General features: G+C 51.0%; 1 protein-coding gene across 3 annotated transcripts in view; it reads right to left on the bottom strand.

The window, feature by feature from the left end:
- Window positions 1-19,015, bottom strand: part of RPAP1 (RNA polymerase II associated protein 1) — a 336,543-nt gene that overhangs the window by 257,810 nt on the left and 59,718 nt on the right. For all 3 annotated transcript variants that reach the window (XR_012727659.1, XR_012727658.1, XM_075330058.1), the window contains exons 6-7: window positions 17,947-18,111; window positions 9,205-9,369 (exon numbers count right to left, since the gene is read on the bottom strand). Coding sequence is in view for 1 of the 3 variants with exons in the window: in XM_075330058.1 (XP_075186173.1) it covers window positions 9,205-9,369; window positions 17,947-18,111 (330 nt within the window). In the remaining 2 variants the exon portion in view is untranslated. The remainder of the gene's footprint in view (window positions 1-9,204; window positions 9,370-17,946; window positions 18,112-19,015) is intronic.

Genomic DNA, 19,015 nt, shown 5'->3' on the forward strand with positions numbered 1-19,015 from the left:
CGGCGCCGGCTCAGCGATGGATGCGGTGCAGGCAGAGCTCCCTGGCCCTGCCTGTGAACAGCGCTGCTCGTCCAGGAAGGCTCCGGGGGAGAGCGTGCTGAAGGCAGGGTAGTAGGCATCATGATGGGGGTAGACAGCCCCCTATCAGGAGAAGGCAGCGTGACAGGGCCCCATCTATCACAAACGCTGCTGAGGTTCCATCCCTGCTGTATTCCCCTGTACGCCCTTTGGGGTGATACCTCAGGGCGAATCAGGGGTGCCCACAAAAACAACCTGCCCACACGCGCACCCCCGGGAGTGGTACCACGGGGACGGGCGGGGGAGAGGGCCCCGAAGTCTCAAGCCCCTGCGACCCTGGGGAGCGGTACCCACGGGGCTGCGGAGAATGAGTGAAGCGAATACCTGCAGAGAAGAAGACGACAGGTATGAGAGCGATGAGCGGCGCCGAAATAAAATAAAAAAGCGCAAAAACATACATGGCTGAGGGGGGCCGAGACGGCCCACATCAGCCTCCTACGACACTAAGCTAAAAACTGATCTGAGCCCGCCTCCGGCTCGGGGTGTATGCTGCTAGGGAGGAGCTAACTTTTTTATGTTTACTTAGTGTCAGCCTCCTAGTGACAGCAGCATAACCCATGGTCCTGTGTCCCCCAATGAAACGATAGAGAAAGAAGGATTTTTGTGTACTCACCGTAAAATCTCTTTTTCTGAGTCTTCATTGGGGGACACAGAACCGTGGGTGTATGCTGCTGTCACTAGGAGGCGGACACTAAATGCCCATTTACACACTACGATATCGCTAACGAGATATCATCGGGGTCACGGTGTTGGTGACGCAGATCCGGCCTCATTAGCGATGTTGTTGTGTAGGACACCTTTTTGCGATCAGTAACGATCGCAAAAAAGGTGTCAAATCGTTCGTCGTGTACACGTCGTTCAATTTAAAAAAAAAAAAAAATCGTTCCTCATTTGGAACGCAGGTTGTTGGTCGTTCCTGCGGCAGCACACATCGCTAAGTGTGACACCACAGGAACGAGGAACATCATCGTACCTGCGGCCGCCGCCAATGTGGAAGGAAGTAGGTGGGCTGGATGTTCCGCCCGCTCATCTCCGTTCCTCCGCTTCTATTGAGCGGTCGCTTAGTGACGCTGCTGTGACGCCGAACGAACCTCGCCCTTAAGGGAGAGATTGTTCGGCAGCCACAGCGACGTCGGTGAACAGGTAATTGCGTGTGATGCTGCCGTAGCGATATTGTTCGCTACGGCAGCGATCACCCCGTGACGTGCCACCGACGTGGGCAGGTGCTATCGCTTGCGACATCGCTAGCGATGTTGCAGCGTGTAAAGCCCGCTTAAGTAGAAAAAAGATGTTAGCTCCCCCCTAGCAGTGTACACCCCGAGACGGAGGTGGATCTATGTCAGTTTAGTGTATAAGTAGTAGGAAGAGAAACAGAACAACCATACCTAAGTCAAGGTAATAACTGATAACATGTAATTCGGCCATATGTGGTCCGGGACAAAGCCCACAGTAACAAGTAGGCAAAATGTAGAAACCAAACAATCAGAGTGGGAGCTGTGTCCCCCAACGAAGACTCAGAGAAAGAGATTTTACGGTGAGTACACAAAAATCCTTCTCTATCTCGTTTCATTGGGGAACACAGAACCGTGGGACGTTCAAAAGCAGTCCCTGGGTGGGAATCAGTAACTTTGTAAGAATAGACAGCTCCCATTGCGAGAGTGTCTAACACATGAAAATCCGCACCACCCCTAGAGGTGTGCTACTGCCGCCTGCAAAACCTTTCTCCGCAGGCTGGCATCAACCGAAGCCTGGGGGTGTACCTTGTAAAACCTAGCAAAAGTATGTAGGCTAGACCACGTGGCGGCCCTGCAGACCTGCGCGGCCGACGCCTGATCGCCCAAGACGCTAATCAAAAAACTGACATAGATCCACCTGCGGCTCGGGGTGTACACTCCTAGGGAGGAGCTAACATCTATTTGTCTACTTAGTGTCAGCCTCCTAGTGACAGCAGCATACACCTACGGTTCTGTGTCCCCCAATGAAACGAGAGAGAAAAGTAGATTTTGGGTACTCACCGTAAAATCTCTTTCTTGGAGCCTTCATTGGGGGACACAGAAGACCATGGGACACAGAAGACCATGGGTTGTATGCTGCTGCCACTAGGAGGCGACACTATGCAAAAAAGGTAAACTCCTCCTATGCAGTATACACCCAACAACAACAGAAGAAACAACAGTCAACAGTAACACGTATCCAACACAAGGGCGGGTGCTGTGTCCCCCAATGAAGGCTCCAAGAAAGATTTTACGGTGAGTACCCAAAATCTACTTTTCTTTATCGCTTCATTGGGGGACACAGAAGACCATGGGACGACCTAAAGCAGTCCCACGGGTGGGTCTATTGTTACTCTCAGGGCTGACCTCGGTCCACTGTAGCCTGCAGAGCACGTCTAATGAGGCTCGCATCTGAGGATGCATAGGTGTGAACCCTGTAGAACTTTGTGAAAGTGTGGAGTGAAGACCAGGTTGCAGCCTTGCAAAGCTGCAACGCCGGGACATGGTGGCGGACCGCCCAGGAGGCCCCCACCACCCTGGTGGAATGGGCCGTAATCCTGAGTGGGCGTGCTCTGCCCCTTACCCGGTAGGCTTCTAGGACGGCAGAACGGATCCATCGAGCAATGGAGGACTTGGAAGCGGGGAGGCCTCTGCGCGGACCGGATGGAATCACGAACAGAGAATCTGATTTTCTGAAGTGAGATGTCCTGGAAATGTACAGGCGGAGGGCTCTGACCAAGTCCAGCTTGTGGAGAAGAATCTCACGAGGGTGGGACGGGTTCGGGCAAAATGAAGGAAGAACAATATCTTCATTGAGGTGGAAAGAGGAGACCACCTTCTGAAGAAAGGACGGGACTGGCCGAAGAACTACCTTATCCTGGTGGAAGACGAGATAACGGCAAGAAAGTGCCGCCAGTTCAGATACACGCCTGATTGACGTGATGGCTACTAAGAAGGCGACCTTTTTAGGAGAGGAACGTTAGAGACACCTCCCGAAGGGGCTCAAAGGGGGGATGCTGAAGAATGGAGAGAACCAATTTAAGGTCCCAAGGCTCCACTGGAGGTTGGTAGGGGGGAACAGAATGAGTGGCCCCCTGAATGAATGTGCGAACCTGTGAGCAAGAGGCAATCTTCTTCTGGAAGAGGATGGAAAGACCAGACACCTGACCCTTAAGGGAACTGAGAGCCAACCCCGCATCAAGACCGGACTGCAGGAAAGACAGCAGAACCGGTAAGGAGAAGGTCATGGCCGCAATCTGGTTAGATTCGCACCAGCGGAACTAGGCCTTCCACGTACGATGGTAGATGCCGGAGGAGGAGGGTTTCCGTGCTCTAATCATTGTTTGGACGACCCGTTCTGAGAATCCTGAGGAAGTTAGTACTGCGGCTTCAACACCCATGCCGTTAAATTGAGCGACTGTGAATTCTGGTGGAGGAATGGTCGATGAGTGAGAAGGTCCAGGATGTCTGGGAGTCTCCACGGAACGTCGGCGAGAAGGTGCACGAGTTCTGCATACCAAGGTCGACGGGGCCAATCCGGGGCCACGAGAATTACCGGAACTCCTTCTGACTTGATCTTGTTGATTAATCTGGGGATGAGCAGAAGCGGGGGGGGGGGGGGGGAAGAGATACGGAAGGGAGAATTGTGACCAATGGATCGCTAGAGCATCCGTTGCGACCGCCAGAGGATCTCTTGCCCTGGACACGAACTGGGGCACTATGTGGTTCCACCTGGAGGCCAAGAGGTCCACGTCGGGGGTCCCCCACATGAGGCAAATCTGCTCGAAGACTATGGGATTGAGGGACCACTCTCCCGCGGCGAGGCCCTCTTGGCTGAGAAAGTCGACGGCACAATTATCCACTCCTGGAATGTGGACGGCTGAGATCGCTGGGACATGTTGTTCGGCCCAGGAGAGAATCTGAGACACCTCCTCCATCGCTGCTCGGCTTCGGGTTCCTCCTTGGTAGTTTATGTAGGCCACAGTCGTCGCATTGTAGGACTGTACCCGAATTGGATGTCCGAAGAGCAGGGTCTCCCAGTGTAAGAGGGCCAATCGAACCGATCTGAACTCCAGAATGTTTATGGGAAGGGTCGATTCCTACTCGGTCCAGCGACCATGAACTGTGAGGTTCTGGAATGTGGCTCCCCAGCCTAGGAGACTGGAATCTGTCGTAATGACCTTCCATCGAAGGGGGAGAAATGATCTCCCCTGGAGGATGAGGTGGGGCATTTCCACCATTCCAACGACTTCCTGACTCGTGGAGGGAGCACGACTGGGCGATCCAGGGAGTGAAGAGACCTGTCCCATTTTGATAGACGGAAACCCTGAAGACGACGAGAATGGAATTGACTGAAAGGCACCGCTTCTATTGACGCCACCATCTTCCTGAGAATGCTGATGCAATACCGGAGAGAGCAAGGTGGAGGGCGTTGGAGGTTCTGAATTCCCTTGAGAATAGCAGAGTGCTTGTCCTCGGACAGGAGAACCTTCGCCTGTGCAGTGTCAAACACCATCCCAAGAAAGGAGATGCGTTGTGGCGGGATAAGAGATGACTTTGGTTTGTTGATCAACCAGCCGAGACGGGTTAGAGTATCCAGGGTGATGCTGAGGCTTTCTCGACACTCTGAGGCCGAGGGAGCTTTGACTAAAATGTCGTCCAAGTAGAGATGGCTAGGATTCCCCGGGTCCGAAGAATAGCCATGACGGTTGCCATTATCTTGGTAAAGACTCTGGGTGCCGTTGAGAGCTCAAACGGGAGAGCTGTGAATTGAAAGTGTTGATTCTGAACTGCGAAGCGTAAGAATCTCTGATGAGCTGGGAAAATCGGAATGTGAAGGTAGGCGTCCTGAATATCCACCGAACAGAGGAACTCCCTGGGTTCCATGGATGCTATAACTGAGCGTAGAGACTCCATACGGAAGTGACTGAGACAGACACGTTTGTTGAGCCGCTTCAGATCTAGAATGGGGCGGATGGTGCCATTCTTTTTCGGAACAACAAAAAAGTTTGAATAAAAACCTTGAAACCGGTCTTGAGTGGGGACAGGGGTGATAACCCCGGAATCTCGCATGGACTGGATGGCCGTAAAGAATCCCCTGGTGAGGGAGGTGTCCTTGGGGGGATGGGACTCGACGAAGCGTGGATGTGGGAGTGAAAAAAACTCTATCTTGTAGCCGTAAGAGACGACGTCTCGGACCCAAGCCTCGTCTATAACGGAAAGCCACACGCTTCTGAACAGCCAGAGGTGACCGCCGACCCTGGATGAGAATCCGGGAATGGGAGCATAGTCATGCAGAGGAGAATCTATTGGATCTGGAGCTGGAGGGCTTGGACTGCTGGTCGCGGGAACGCCAGGAACGCCAAGAGGGTGTTGCTTTAAAAGAGGGCTTCCGTCTTTCTGGACGTGCTGGCGACTGCTCCCGACGGGTGCTGTTGTTGGCAGAAAATTGGCGAAAGGGACGAAAAGGAAGAGGCCGTCTTTTAGGAGGGGCTCGAGGGATCTTTCGCTGAGGAAGGAAGGTACTCTTACCCCCTGTCGCATCAGAAATGATTTTGTCTAGTTTTTCTCCGAAAAGCCTGGCCCCCAGGAAGGGGAGACTGGTGAGGGACTTTTTGGAGGCTGAATCCGCGTTCCATGCCTTAAGCCACAAAGCCCTGCGGATTGCGGTAATGTTACCGGTTGCCAGTGCCGCGGAAGCAGCGGAATCGAGGGACGCGGTAACCAGATACTTTCCGGCATGGACAATCTGATCTGCTAGGTCTGCCAACTCAGGGCCGGGAGCTTCAGACAGTATACCACGTCGAAGTAGCTTTGCCCAGGCGGAGATAGCCTTGGAGACCCAGGTGGATGCAAAGGCTGGACAGACGGCTTATCCAGAGGCTTCGAAGGCCGACTTGGCTAGGGATTCTATTGTCCTGTCAGAGGGGTCCTTAAGGGAGGCACCGTCAGAGAGTGGTAAGGTGGTAATAGAAGAAAGTCGGGAGACTGGGGGGTCCACTGAAGGAGACACTGACCACTTCTGAAGAAGTTCCGGTGAAAAGTGATAAAGAATTTGTGCTCGCTTGCGCTACTGAAATCGCTTGTCAGGGTGTTCCCACTGTTTAGAGAAAATGTCATCAAATTCGCTGTGATTGTCAAAGACCCTTAGCGGCTTTTTGGTCCTTTTGAAAGGAATCGACTGACTGGCAGGAGTCCGTTCTACATCTTTCACCTCTAGGGTCTGGTTAATGGCAATAATCAGACTGTCCATCATGCTGCTCAGCTTGGATATGTGTTCAGAGTCCAGATTGGAGTCAGAATCAGGGTCCTGGTCCGAATCCGGTGCTGCCGCAGATGAGGTAGGAGAGGGAGAGTGTGCCACTCTGGAGGCCGTGGAGGGGTTAGGAAAGCTGGAGGACGAACTTGAGAAGGACCGCTTCCTAGACCTCCTGTGCGACCTGCCCTGCCGGGCTTCTTGTGCTGCGCGCTCAGACTCCCTCTGAGCCACAAGGAGGCCTCCAGAGGTGGAGGCGGGCAGACGCTCTAGAGCTGAAACCAGGGTTTGAGATACCTTGGTTAGATTATCCACGGACTGGGAGAGAACTGCAGCCCACTAAGGTGTGGAGGCCGTGTCCTCATTACGGGAGGTGGGGGGCTCTGAAGTAGTCATGCTGGGGGCACTGCAGGCTTGGCAGAGGGGCGAGGACTGACCTGAGGGAAACTTTTTTAAACAAGAGGTGCAGGCAAAGTGTAGGACTATAACCTGTGACTGAGAGCGAGAAGCTCTTGTGTTGGACATCAGAAAAGGAAGCGAGATAGAGGTAGAACAGACAGGAGGATGCCAGGTGGATGGGGTACTGGAGAAGGAGCTGCCTCCCAGTGGCAGGGCTTACCCTGGTTCTGGCATCCTATACCCTGCTGGCGTTGTGTCCCGCTGGTGGTGTATCTGACTGCAGGCAGAGGGAGCTCCGAGGTGCTGCAGGGGTATGAGGCCGGTGGCTTCAGGAGGGACGATGCCGCCGCACACCGCACAGAGTAGCTGCAGGTGGCTGCGATGGCGCTGGAGATGCTGTGAGGGCGTCCAGACGGAGGAGCGAGAAAAGAGAGCACAAAACGGAAGCGCTGCAGAGAGAAAGCCGTCGGATTGGCTTCAGGACAGCCGGGAGGGAGAGCGCCCATGATAGGCTAAAAAGGGCGCGCAGAAGAGGCCTGCCGTGACTGGCTGTTGGAGTGGGCGGGCTTGCAGAAAAGGAAGAGCTCACGCGATAGGCCGGCCGGGAGGGGGCGTGTCTCGGCCAGGAACTAGGCCTGGGAGAAGACGGGGACTAAATTAGAAGGAGGCCGCAGGGGAAACGGTGGGCAGCACCAAAGACAGGGCCGAGGGCTATTAAAAAGAGGGCGTGCGCGCAGCCTGCGGGGACGGGAGATAACCCAGGGTAAGAAAAAATTATTAATTTTTTTTTTTTTTTTTTGACACGGAGTTCCCCATGGTCTGGGGAAGGGGAGGGTACCTGTCCTGATGGCTGTTGGAATCCTTTTCGGTCCTGGAGTGGATATAGGGAGACGGGCATTGGTCATCCTGATTCATCCGACGGGTGACCGGAAGGGCATAAATGGCGTACCCTGCACCATCTTCGTCTCCCCTCCCTGATCAGGCCGGCTGTGGAAGGCGAGCGTGCAGGGGGAGGGGGACAAGGAATACCCGCCTGTCCCTCTGTGCGAATGGCCCCCAAACAGTCTTGAAGTGTTAGGGGGGTAGGGTTAGGGGGGTAGGGTCCTGCCAGACAGACACGGAAGACAACAGTAGTGACGAACGGACCCCACTTCTGTGCGACCGGTCTCTAGGGGGGACAGCAGGGTGAGCGATTACACCCTGTCGCCCGACGAGCTGTGTCTGTAAAACAAAAGGAAAACATTAATAATACAATCCTGAGGGGCTGTGAGCAGCCCCGAGTGTGTCCACCTCCTATGGACACTAAGCTTAAACTGAGGAATAATTGCCAGTTGGTGGGTGAATACTGCATAGGAGGAGTTTACCTTTTTTGCATAGTGTTGCCTCCTAGTGGCAGCAGCATACAACCCATGGTCTTGTGTCCCATGGTCTTCTGTGTCCCCCAATGAAGCGATAAAGAAATTGGCATTTTTCTTTTTTTTTTTTTACCAACTTGCAAGTTTTCTAAAAAGTTAAATTCGAAGTTGACCGGGGTCTGAGAGATTTATTAAAATTTTCAGTAGAAATTTGCACCAAGTGTATTGCAAATCTACACCTGCTCTTACAAGATGTTTAGACTTCAATTTCAGAAGTAAGGAAATTCCCAGATCCACCATATTTATTTAGAGGTGTTAGGTAGTTTAAAGGGGTTTTAAGGTGTAAGCTTTTCATGGCTATGAACTTTACTCACCCACTGCCTCGTCAGCTCTGCTTCCATCTTCATTGACGGGGTGAAGTGGCGATGTCACAAATTCAATTCACCTTGACCACTGCAGCCAATCACCGGGCTCAGCGGTCTCATGCCAAGTACTTTGACACTACCAACTTGGAAGCTAATGATTGGCTGCAGCACTCACGTGCGCTACAGGTTTGATGTCACGGCTGCAGCCAGTCAGCAAAGACCAAGAGCAGCGGTGGAGAGGCATCATTGGAGCAGGAGGTGGTTGGTAACAGCTCATTTCATTAGTAATTACCCAGAACCAGCCAGTAGGCATAAAAAAAATGAAAAACACCTTAAAAGACAAGCGTCTCAAATGCTGGTTAGTAAAACACCCTGTGTTTATGCAGCAAACCCAAAGCAGTATGTGGATAATCCTTGTCCCGTGTCAGCATCCATAAGTACACTATAAATGTCCACATACAGCACATTAAGAGTAAAGTTCCCATAAACCTTTCACCATAATTATCAGGAAATGGAGAGAAGATGACTGCTCAGCTACACACTGGACTGATATATGGGGTCTCCGATTGAATCCTCCTTTACGTTCATGTTAAAAGGTACTCATTATTTGTAATGAGGACGCTGCTGTAATATTTAGAGGGACGAGAGAAACCTATTATTCAAAATGAACCCGTTCCTGTTTTCTGCTGAGCTCATCCCCAGTATTTAGTGCTATTGATCTGCTCTGCAGAGGCCCTGTCCTGAGAGTGATTGATTACCTGACAGCGGACCTGGATTTTCCTCATCCTTGCTGGATGGATTTGTCACTGTTGGACGGTGAGGATGTTCCTTATTGAACGTCTGGGGCTCCGCTGCCGAGCTTATATTCTCTTGGGTGGTCTGGTTCGTCCTCTTCGATCGCAGGAAAGCAACCAGCGTGGGGTCTGGTGTAAAAGAAAAACATGACAAGTTAAGGAATGCATTCAGATCTAGAAGCAAATCGCAACGGGCAAATATTATTTTTCTTCTCTGACCAATATCTCTATTGTTACCCCTCTATAAATCACTTATAAGACCACATCTGAAATACGGGATCCAGTTCTGGGCTCCACATTTTAAAAAGGACATTCAAAAGTTAGAATCAGTTCAAAGGCGGGCAACTAGACTATTACCAGGAATGGAGGCCGCCCGTATAATGAGAGGTTGGAAAAGTTAGATATGTTTAGCTTAGATAAAAGACGTCTCAGAGGAGATCTCATTTATATGTATAAATACATGTGTGGTCAATATAAAGGACTGGCACATGGCTTATTCCTTCCAAATACAATACTAAGGACCAGGGGGCAGTCACTGCGAGTGGAAGAAAAGGGATTCTGGCAGATAAATAGGAAAGGGTTCTTTACAGTTAGAGCAGTCAGACTGTGGAATACCGACCACAAGAGGTAGTAATGGCAGACACTATAACAGCTTATATAGAAGGGCTGGATGATTTCCTCATCACACAACATTGTTGGTCATAAGTAACTAGATGGACTTATTACATAGGTTGAAAAAAAGAGAATTTTGTTACTTACCGTAAATTCTTTTTCTTATAGTTCCGTATTGGGAGACCCAGACCATGGGTGTTTAGCTTCTACCTCCGGAGGACACACAAAGTACTACACTTAAAAGTGTAGCTCCTCCCTCTGAGCTTATACACCCCCTGGTAGCCAGTCCTAGCCAGTTTAGTGCAAAAGCTGAAGGAGAATAGCCACTCACAAGTAGAACCGAGTAAGAACCGGAACAACCGGAGACTCTGTCCACGACAACAGCCGGTGATAACACACGGAACAAGAAAATTGCCAACAGGCAACAGGGAGGGTGCTGGGTCTCCCAATACGGAACTATAAGAAAAAGAATTTACGGTAACAAAATTCTCTTTTTCTTTATCGTTCCTTTGGGAGACCCAGACCATGGGACGTTCCAAAGCTGTCCCTGGGTGGGAATAAACAGAAAAACTAAGAAGTAGGCGGAGCCTAACTTCACAAGTGGGCGACAGCCGCCTGAAGGATGCGTCTGCCCAAGCTCGCATCTGCCGAAGCATGAGCATGCACTTGGTAGTGCTTCGAAAAGGTATGCAGGCTAGTCCAAGTGGCAGCCTGACAGACTTGTTGAGCCGTAGCCTGGTGCCTAAAAGCCCAAGAGGCACCGACAGCTCTGGTCGAGTGTGCTTTGATCCCCGGCGGGGGAGGCACCTGAGTACTCTGGTAGGCGTCCGAAATGGTCGATCTAATCCAACGGGCCAAGGTCGGCTTAGAAGCAGAGAGAACCTTGCGCCGCCCTGTGGTTAGCACAAAAAGAGAGGTGCACCGCCTAAGCGCAGCGGTGCGAGACACATAAATCCGGAGAGCACGCACCAGATCTAGAGTATGCAGCGCTTTCTCAAAGCGATGAACAGGGGCCGGACAGAAGGAAGGCAAGGAAATATCCTGGTTAAGGTGGAAGGGAGAGACCACCTTAGGAAGAAAGTCCGGGGTCGGACGGAGAACTACCTTGTCTTGATGAAAAAACAAAAAAGGTGACTCCGAGGAGAGCGCAGCCAAATCAGAGACTCTCCTGAGAGAAGTTATGGCAACTAGAAAGGCCACCTATTGAGAAAGACGATACAAAGAAACCTCCCTAAGGGGCTCGAAAGGGGGTTTCTGCAATACCGTAAGGACCAAGTTAAGGTCCCAGGGATCCAAGGGCCGCCCATAAGGCGGAATGATGTGAGACGCACCTTGCATGAAGGTGCGGACCTGAGCCAGCTGGGCTAGACGCCGCTGGAACAGCACTGATAGAGCTGAGACTTGTCCCTTGAGAGAGTTGAGGGACAGTCCTAGCTGCAGACCGGACTGTAAAAAAGACAGAAGGGTCGGCAACGAGAATGGCCAAGGAGAATGGCCGGAAGAGCGACACCAGGACAGGAAAATTTTCCAAGTCCTGTGATAGATCTTGACGGAGGAAGACTTACGGGCCCGAGTCATAGTGGAGATGACTTCAGGAGGAATACCAGAAGCCGTCAAAATCCAGGACTCAAGAGCCACGCCGTCAATTTGAGTGCCGCAGAATTCGGGCGGAAAAACGGACCTTGCGAGAGCAGGTCTGGACGGTCCGGAAGATGCCACGGCATCTCCACGGACAGTTGGAGCAGGTCCGGATACCAAGCTCGCCTGGGCCAGTCCGGTGCAATGAGGATGACTCGACGGCCCTCCATTCTGATCTTGCGCAGGACTCTGGGCAAGAGAGCTAGAGGGGGAAACACGTAGGACAGACGAAACTGGGACCAGTCTTGAACCAGAGCGTCCGCGGCGAAGGCCTGAGGATCGTGGGAGCGAGCCACGTAAACCGGAACCTTGTTGTTGTGACGGGATGCCATTAGGTCCACGTCCGGAGTGCCCCACTTGCGGCAGATTGACTGAAACACTGTCGGGTGCAGGGACCACTCGCCACCATCCACGGATTGACGGCTGAGATAATCTGCCTCCCAGTTTTCTACGCCAGGGATGTGGACTGCGGATATGGTGGACTTGGAGTCCTCCGCCCATTGAAGAATGCGTTGAACCTCCAACATTGCCAGGCGGCTGCGTGTCCCGCCTTGGTGATTGATGTAGGCAACCACTGTCGCGTTGTCTGACTGGACTCGAATGTGCCTGCCCGCCAACAGGTGGTGAAAGGCTAGGAGAGCTAGAAGCACAGCTCTGGTTTCCAGCACATTGATTGAAAGGGCTGACTCGGACGGAGTCCAAGTGCCCTGTGCTCTGTGGTGGAGATGTACCGCTCCCCAGCCGGAAAGGCTGGCATCTGTGGTGAGAATCACCCAGGACGGAGTCAGGAAGAAGCGCCCTTGGGACAGGGAGAGGGGTCGAAGCCACCACTGAAGAGAGCTCCTGGTCCGTGGCGACAGAGCCACTAACCTCTGTAAGGAGGAAGGCCGCTTGTCCCAACAGCGGAGAATGTCCAGCTGCAGAGGACGCAGATGGAACTAGGTCTGGGAACCGCCTCCATGGAGGCCACCATTTGACCCAGCACCTGCATCAGGCGCCTGAGGGAATAACGGCGGGGCCTCAGGAGAGAGCGCACCGCTAGCCGGAGAGACTGCTGTTTGATTAAGGGCAACTTCTCAAGTGCCGGCAAAGTCTCGAACTGCATCCCTAGGTACGTGAGACTCTGGGTCGGAGTCAGAGTGGATTTGGGCTAGGGTGGCGAGAGTGAGCGAAACACTCCGCTGACAGTCTGCGCTGGATGTACCCTTGACCAGAAGGTCGTCCAGATAAGGAAGCACTGCTAACCCCTGGAGGTGCAGGACCGCAATCACTGCCGCCATGACCTTGGTGAATACCCGAGGGGCCGTGGCTAACCCGAAGGGGAGAGCCACGAATTGGAAATGATCCTCTCCTATCGCAAAACGTAACTAACGCTGATGTGACACTGCGATTGGCACATATAGATAGGCATCTCTGATGTCGATGGACGCCAGGAACTCCCCTTGGGTCATAGAGGCAATGACTGATCGCAGAGACTCCATGCGAAAATGCCGCACCCGGACATGCTTGTTGAGAAGCTTGAGATCCAGGATGGGCCGGAAGGTACCGTCCTTTTTTTGGAACTAGGAAGAGATTTGAGTAAAAACCTCTGAACCGTTCCTGAGCGGGAACTGGGACAATCACTCCGTTTGCCTGCAAGGACGCCACGGCCTGCGAGAAGGCGGCGGCCTTGGAGCAGGGGGGAGTTGAGAGAAAAAAATCTGTTTGGAGGGCTGGAAGAGAATTCTATCCTGTAGCCGTGAGATATGATGTCTCTCACCCACTGATCGGAGACTTGCTTTAACCAAGCGTCGCCAAAGTGGGAGAGCCTGCCACCGACTAAGGATGTGGCTGGAGCGGGCCGAGAGTCATGAGAAAGCTGCCTTAGTGGCAGAACCTCCTGCGGTCTTCTGCGGACGCGCTTTTGGGCGCCAGTTGGATTTCTGATCCTTGGCTGAGTTAGCGGACGAGGCGGAAGGCTTAGAGGATGACCAGTTGGAGGAACGAAAGGAACGAAACCTCGATTGATTCCTACCCTGGGCGGGTTTCCTGGTCTTGGTTTGTGGCATGGAAGTACTCTTCCCGCCAGTAGCTTCTTTAATGATTTCATCCAGCTGTTCACCAAACAGCCGTGAACAACCAAAAGGGAGCCCAGCAAGAAACTTCTTGGAAGAAGCATCTGCCTTCCACTCTCGAAGCCACAAAATCCTGCGGATAACAAGAGAATTAGCTGAAGCCACCGCAGTGTGGTGAGCAGCCTCTAGCATGGCAGACATGGCATAAGATGAAAAGGCTGAAGCCTGAGCAGTTAAGGTAACCATCTCAGGCATAGATTACTTGGTGAGGGAATGCATCTCCTCTAGAGAAGCAGAGATAGCTTTGATAGCCCACACTGCTGCAAAAGACGGGGAAAACGCGGCCCCCGCAGCTTCATACACAGATTTGGCCAGAAGGTCAATCTGACGGTCAGTGGAATCCTTAAGTGAGGTGCCGTCAGCCACCGACACAACGGTCCGGGCTGAGAGCCTAGACACCGGAGGGTCTACCTTTGGGGAGTGAGACCACTTCTTGACCACCTCAGGTGGAAATGGAAACTGGTCATCAGAACCACGCTTTGGAAAGCGTTTGTCAGGGCAGGCCCTGGGTTTGGTCACAGCGGTCTGAAAACTGGAGTGGTTAAAGAACACACTCTTCACTCTCTTAGGCGAGGTAAACTGATGTTTTTCTGCCAAAGAGAGTTGCTCCTCTGACACTGGCGGATTGAGATCCAGCACAGAATTAATGGAAGCAATCAAATCACTAAGATCTGAGTCACCCTCAGAGAAATCGATGGGATACATAGCCTCCGAGCCCCCAGTGAGGGCATCCTCCTCATCTTGAGAGTCAGCTCTTGAGACAGAGCCGTGGGATGGGGAGGGGAGGAAACCCTGCGCCCTTTCTTAGAAGGACGGGGTCTGGGATCAGATGATGAATCCTCCGTGAGCTCTGATGGACGGCGGTCAGAGGATAGGAGTCCTCTGTCAAGAGTATTAGAGGCACCCTGTGAGGGGGGCTGATGCATATTCATCAAAGTCCTGGACAAAAGTCCCATGGACTCAGCAAATGACTGGGATATGGACCTAGAAAAGGACTCTACCCAGGCCGGGGGTTCAATCACAGGTGCAGCAGCAGCCTGAGAGACCACTGGGCCTTGCTCCTTGTGTGAGACATGCTGCTGGTATACAGAGGTCCACAACCGGAGACCGGCTGTGGCTTACCAGACCGCTGAGCGCGGTGTTGTGTGCCCTCCAGATCCCGAAGCCCGGTCCCCCAGTCGCAGCACCTCAGCAGAGATGCAGAATGCAGGATGTCCCAGAGCAGAGTGAACTCTGCCTGAGAAATGACTAGGGGGCGTTCCTATAAAAGAGCGGGAACTGGAGGGCTATAGAGACCTGCAGGGAAGGAGGGACGCCCCAGCAGTGGGGAGTGTCCCTCCCCTGTGTAGAACGGTCGCCGGGAGGAGCCGAACCTGTCCCTCTGCATGAGTGACATGCGAGGGCAGGAAACTGAAACTAGGCCTCCGGCGAAGCCGGGGCCTAAATTTAAGCGGCGAGGCCGACAAGCAAGCACCATCGGCGCGGTTCTCAGGCAAAAGCTAGAGAATCCGCCGGAAAAGTTAAAACAATCACATACAGCATACTCTCCCCTTACAATAAAGAACCGGGACCCCCAACATAAACGTCTCAGGTACTTAGCTGCTGAGACGCAGGGCCATGTCCCTGGGGATGAGTGCTCCGGTCCAACAGAATCCTCAAGGTGCTGTGGATGGAGACCGGACTCCTGCCAGGCATGGAGACCGTGCTGGCTCCCACTTCAAGCCAGAGCCCAGAAGGGATGGTGAAGGAGCGCGGCATGTAAGGCTGCAGCCTTGTAAATCAACCTTAACAACACCGCCGACACAGTGGGGTGAGAAGGGACATGCCGGGAGTCCAGATATGGACCCGCTTTTCTTCAAACTCTTTCCAAAAGTCAAACAAATCAGATGAGAATGCATGTGTGGATGTATGCCTCCTGACACAAAGCAATAAACTGGCTAGGACTGGCTACCAGGGGGTGTATAAGCTCAGAGGGAGGAGCTACACTTTTAAGTGTAGTACTTTGTGTGTCCTCCGGAGGCAGAAGCTAAACACCCATGGTCTGGGTCTCCCAAAGGAACGATAAAGAAAAGACCTATGTTACTATGACTAAACAGAAATAAGCGTCAGAGGACGTTCATTTTCCATGGACACAATTCACTGAAATTACAGTCAGTGGTTCTACAAGTGACAAAGAGATCACTCATGATTTGTGTGAAAATTTCCAAAGGCAGAAAATGTGTTAGAATAAATATATAAAATATCTTCATTACTCCTGGTAATTCCTCTGCTGCTCTAGTGGTCCTGCTGGTCTTATTGATGGGCCAGCCATGCAATTATGACCACTGCAGGCAATCACTGGCCTCAGCAGTCTCATGCTGTACATGCCATCAGAGGCCACGTGTCTATGGTCAACACGTAATCACTATACCCGTGAGACCACAGACCCGGGAGAGCTAGAGCAGCAGGGGATTTATCATATATATATTTTTTTAAATTTTAGCACATTCCCTGTCTTTAACCCCTTCACGACCAATGACGTATCTATCCGTCATGGAGCTTGTGAGGTCAAGCCCCGCCCCCTGCCGTGGGCAGGTTGCGGCGATCCGCGCACATATCAGCTGTTTTCAACAGCTGACATGTGTGCCTGCATGTTACGAGTGGAATCGCTTCCACTCGCAACATTTAACCCCTTACATCTCGCTGCCAAAGTCTGGCAGCGAGATGTATATGCACGCAGCCATTACATTTACTTACCGTCGCCCCCACCGGAAGTCACGTGCGTGATCAAGTGACTTTCGGTGGTTGCCATGGTAGCACAGAGTCATGTGATGACACCTGTAGCTAACATGAGTCACTTCCTCTCAATGTCGGCATAGTGCCAGAACGGAGTGTAAAGCACCATCTCTGCAGATTTTAGCTCTGTAGCTGTGATCTGCAGATAGGGCAGAGCGATCGGATTGCTGATCACTATAGCCCCCTAGGGGGACTAGTAAAATAAATTAAATTAAAAAAAAAAGTAAAAAAAAAAAAAATTTAAAAAAAAAAAAAAACAAAACCTAAAAAAGTTCAAATCCACCGCCCTTTCACTTCATTGAAAATTAAAGGGTTAAAAAATTAAAAAATATACACATATTTGGTATCGCCGTGTTCAGAAATGCCCGATCTATCAAAATCTAAAATCAATTAATCTGATCAGTAAACGGCGTAGTGTAAAAACATTTCCAAACGCCAAAATTACGTTTTTTGGTCGCCGCAAGTTTTGCGCAAAATGCAATAACAGGTGATCAAAACGTAGCATCTGCGCAAAAATGGTACCATTAGAAACGTCAGCTCAAGACGCAAAAAATAAGCCATCACTGAGCCAAAGATCGCAAAAAATGAGAAGGCTACGGGTTTCGGAAAATGGCGCAAAACATGCGACACTTTTATTGGACAAACTTGTAATTTTTTTTTAACCCCTTAGATACAAGTCAACCTACACGTTTGGTGTCTACGAACTCGCACCGACCTCAGGCATCACAATGACACATCAGTTTTACCATATAATGAACACGGTGAATAACATATCCCAAAAACTATTGTGTGATCACACTTTTTATGCAGTTTTTCCACACTTGGAATTTTTTTGCTGTTTTCCAGTACACCATATGGTAAAACTTATGGCTTCATTTAAAAGTACAACTCGTCCCGCCAAAAACAAGCCCTCATATGGCAAGATTGACGGAAAAATAAAAAAAAGTTACAGCTCTCGGAAGAAGGGGAGCAAAAAACAAAAACGCAAAAAAGGAAAAGGTTCTGGGGCTGAAGGGGTTAAATAGTCAAGTAAGATCTGATTATAACTGTAAAATTATTTATAGCATGCCTTTACTGACTGCAATAGCCTTGCCCTCCTTCACCTGTATGGCAGGCCAGGATTAAGAGGAGTTATTCCCTTTCAGAAACCTTCATACCGTCGCTGAGTTAGTTCTAAAGAAAAATGAACTGACCTTTACTTACCTTCTTCAGCTCCAGCGATGGCTCTTCACCGTTGTCCTGGCCTCTGTTGTTTGCCTGCAGCGGTGATGTTATGTTGACAGTATTGCAGCCATTCACTGGGCTCAATGACTGACTGCAGTGTTGTCGATGTGTCATCAGTGCTGCAGACAAACAACAGAGACCAGGAGAGTGGCAAAGACCCAGCGCTGGACCTGGGGAGGGTAAGTAAATCTCAGTTTGTTTGTCTTTATATCTAACTCATCGTATGGAATAACATTTTTTAGAACGAGGACAATTCCTTTGCCAGACATGTTGTTTCTTCTGGGCTTTATGAATCATATCTATTAGATGAAATCACAGCCCAGCGACGCTCCAATGTCCTCACCGAGCTGTGACATCAGTCTGTCGCGTTCTTGAAGTATCTCTTCTTGGGAAAGGGCCTGCAGCTTCTCCACGTTTTCTTCATGTATCTTGTCGGCTTCTACATGTCCTATAGAACTACGAAGACCTTCCCCCGTAATCAGATAGGACTTGTGCACATGTGCCGCACCTGGAATAGAAAAGCACATCATCATACCAGGAAATGTGGCCTCTTTATACTAGGGTAGGATCCTACTGCAATATATATGTATGTATATGTTAGAACAACTTAGAAGGACAAAACTGTAAACATAAGAGACTTCATGTACACATCCATACCTGATGCAGTATGAGGTTTGATAATCTCTCCATCCTTTGCATCAATATGTAATAGATTTTGATCTGATTGCTCTGCTCTATACAGGTATTGAGGATACAGATGAACACTCGGCAGTATTTTTGACCATCCATACTACTGAAGACAGAGCACATAAAGTGCACGATTGCCTCCCTTATCCCTGCACCTCGGCACCACATCCCTGATTCCCCTCTGCAGGTACCAGAGGTTGGAAGCACATCTATTAGACATTTATACTTTATTGTGCGGATATACCATAAAAGGTCTGTTTTGAGACAATCTTTAGAAAAGGTTTTTATCAAGTTGGTTAAGTGATTATCTATCCGCAAATATGTGATAACTAAGTGATTGCTGGGGGACCCCTCACTGATCCACAGAAGGAGGCTCTGTTAAGGTCCAGTCACACACAACGACTTACCAGCGATCCCGAAAACAATGTGACCTGATAGGGATCGCAGGTAAGTCGCTGGGAGGTCGCTGGTGAGATGTCACACAGTCAGATCTTACCAACGATGCAGGAACGATACAGGTCGTAGTAGCAACCTGTATAACGATCTCAGCAGTCACTGGGACCCTGTCACACAGTGTCAAACACAGCGATGCGTCCTGCTCAGCAGAACATCGCCTTTGAAGAAAATGGCCTGGACCATTCTGCAACGACTTGAGATCTCACAGCAGGGGCCTGATCGCTGGTAAGTGTCACACATAACGAGATCGCTAACGGGATCACTACTGC

Source organism: Anomaloglossus baeobatrachus, chromosome 12 (assembly GCF_048569485.1).
Source record: "Anomaloglossus baeobatrachus isolate aAnoBae1 chromosome 12, aAnoBae1.hap1, whole genome shotgun sequence".
Classification (NCBI taxonomy): Eukaryota; Metazoa; Chordata; class Amphibia; order Anura; family Aromobatidae; genus Anomaloglossus; species Anomaloglossus baeobatrachus.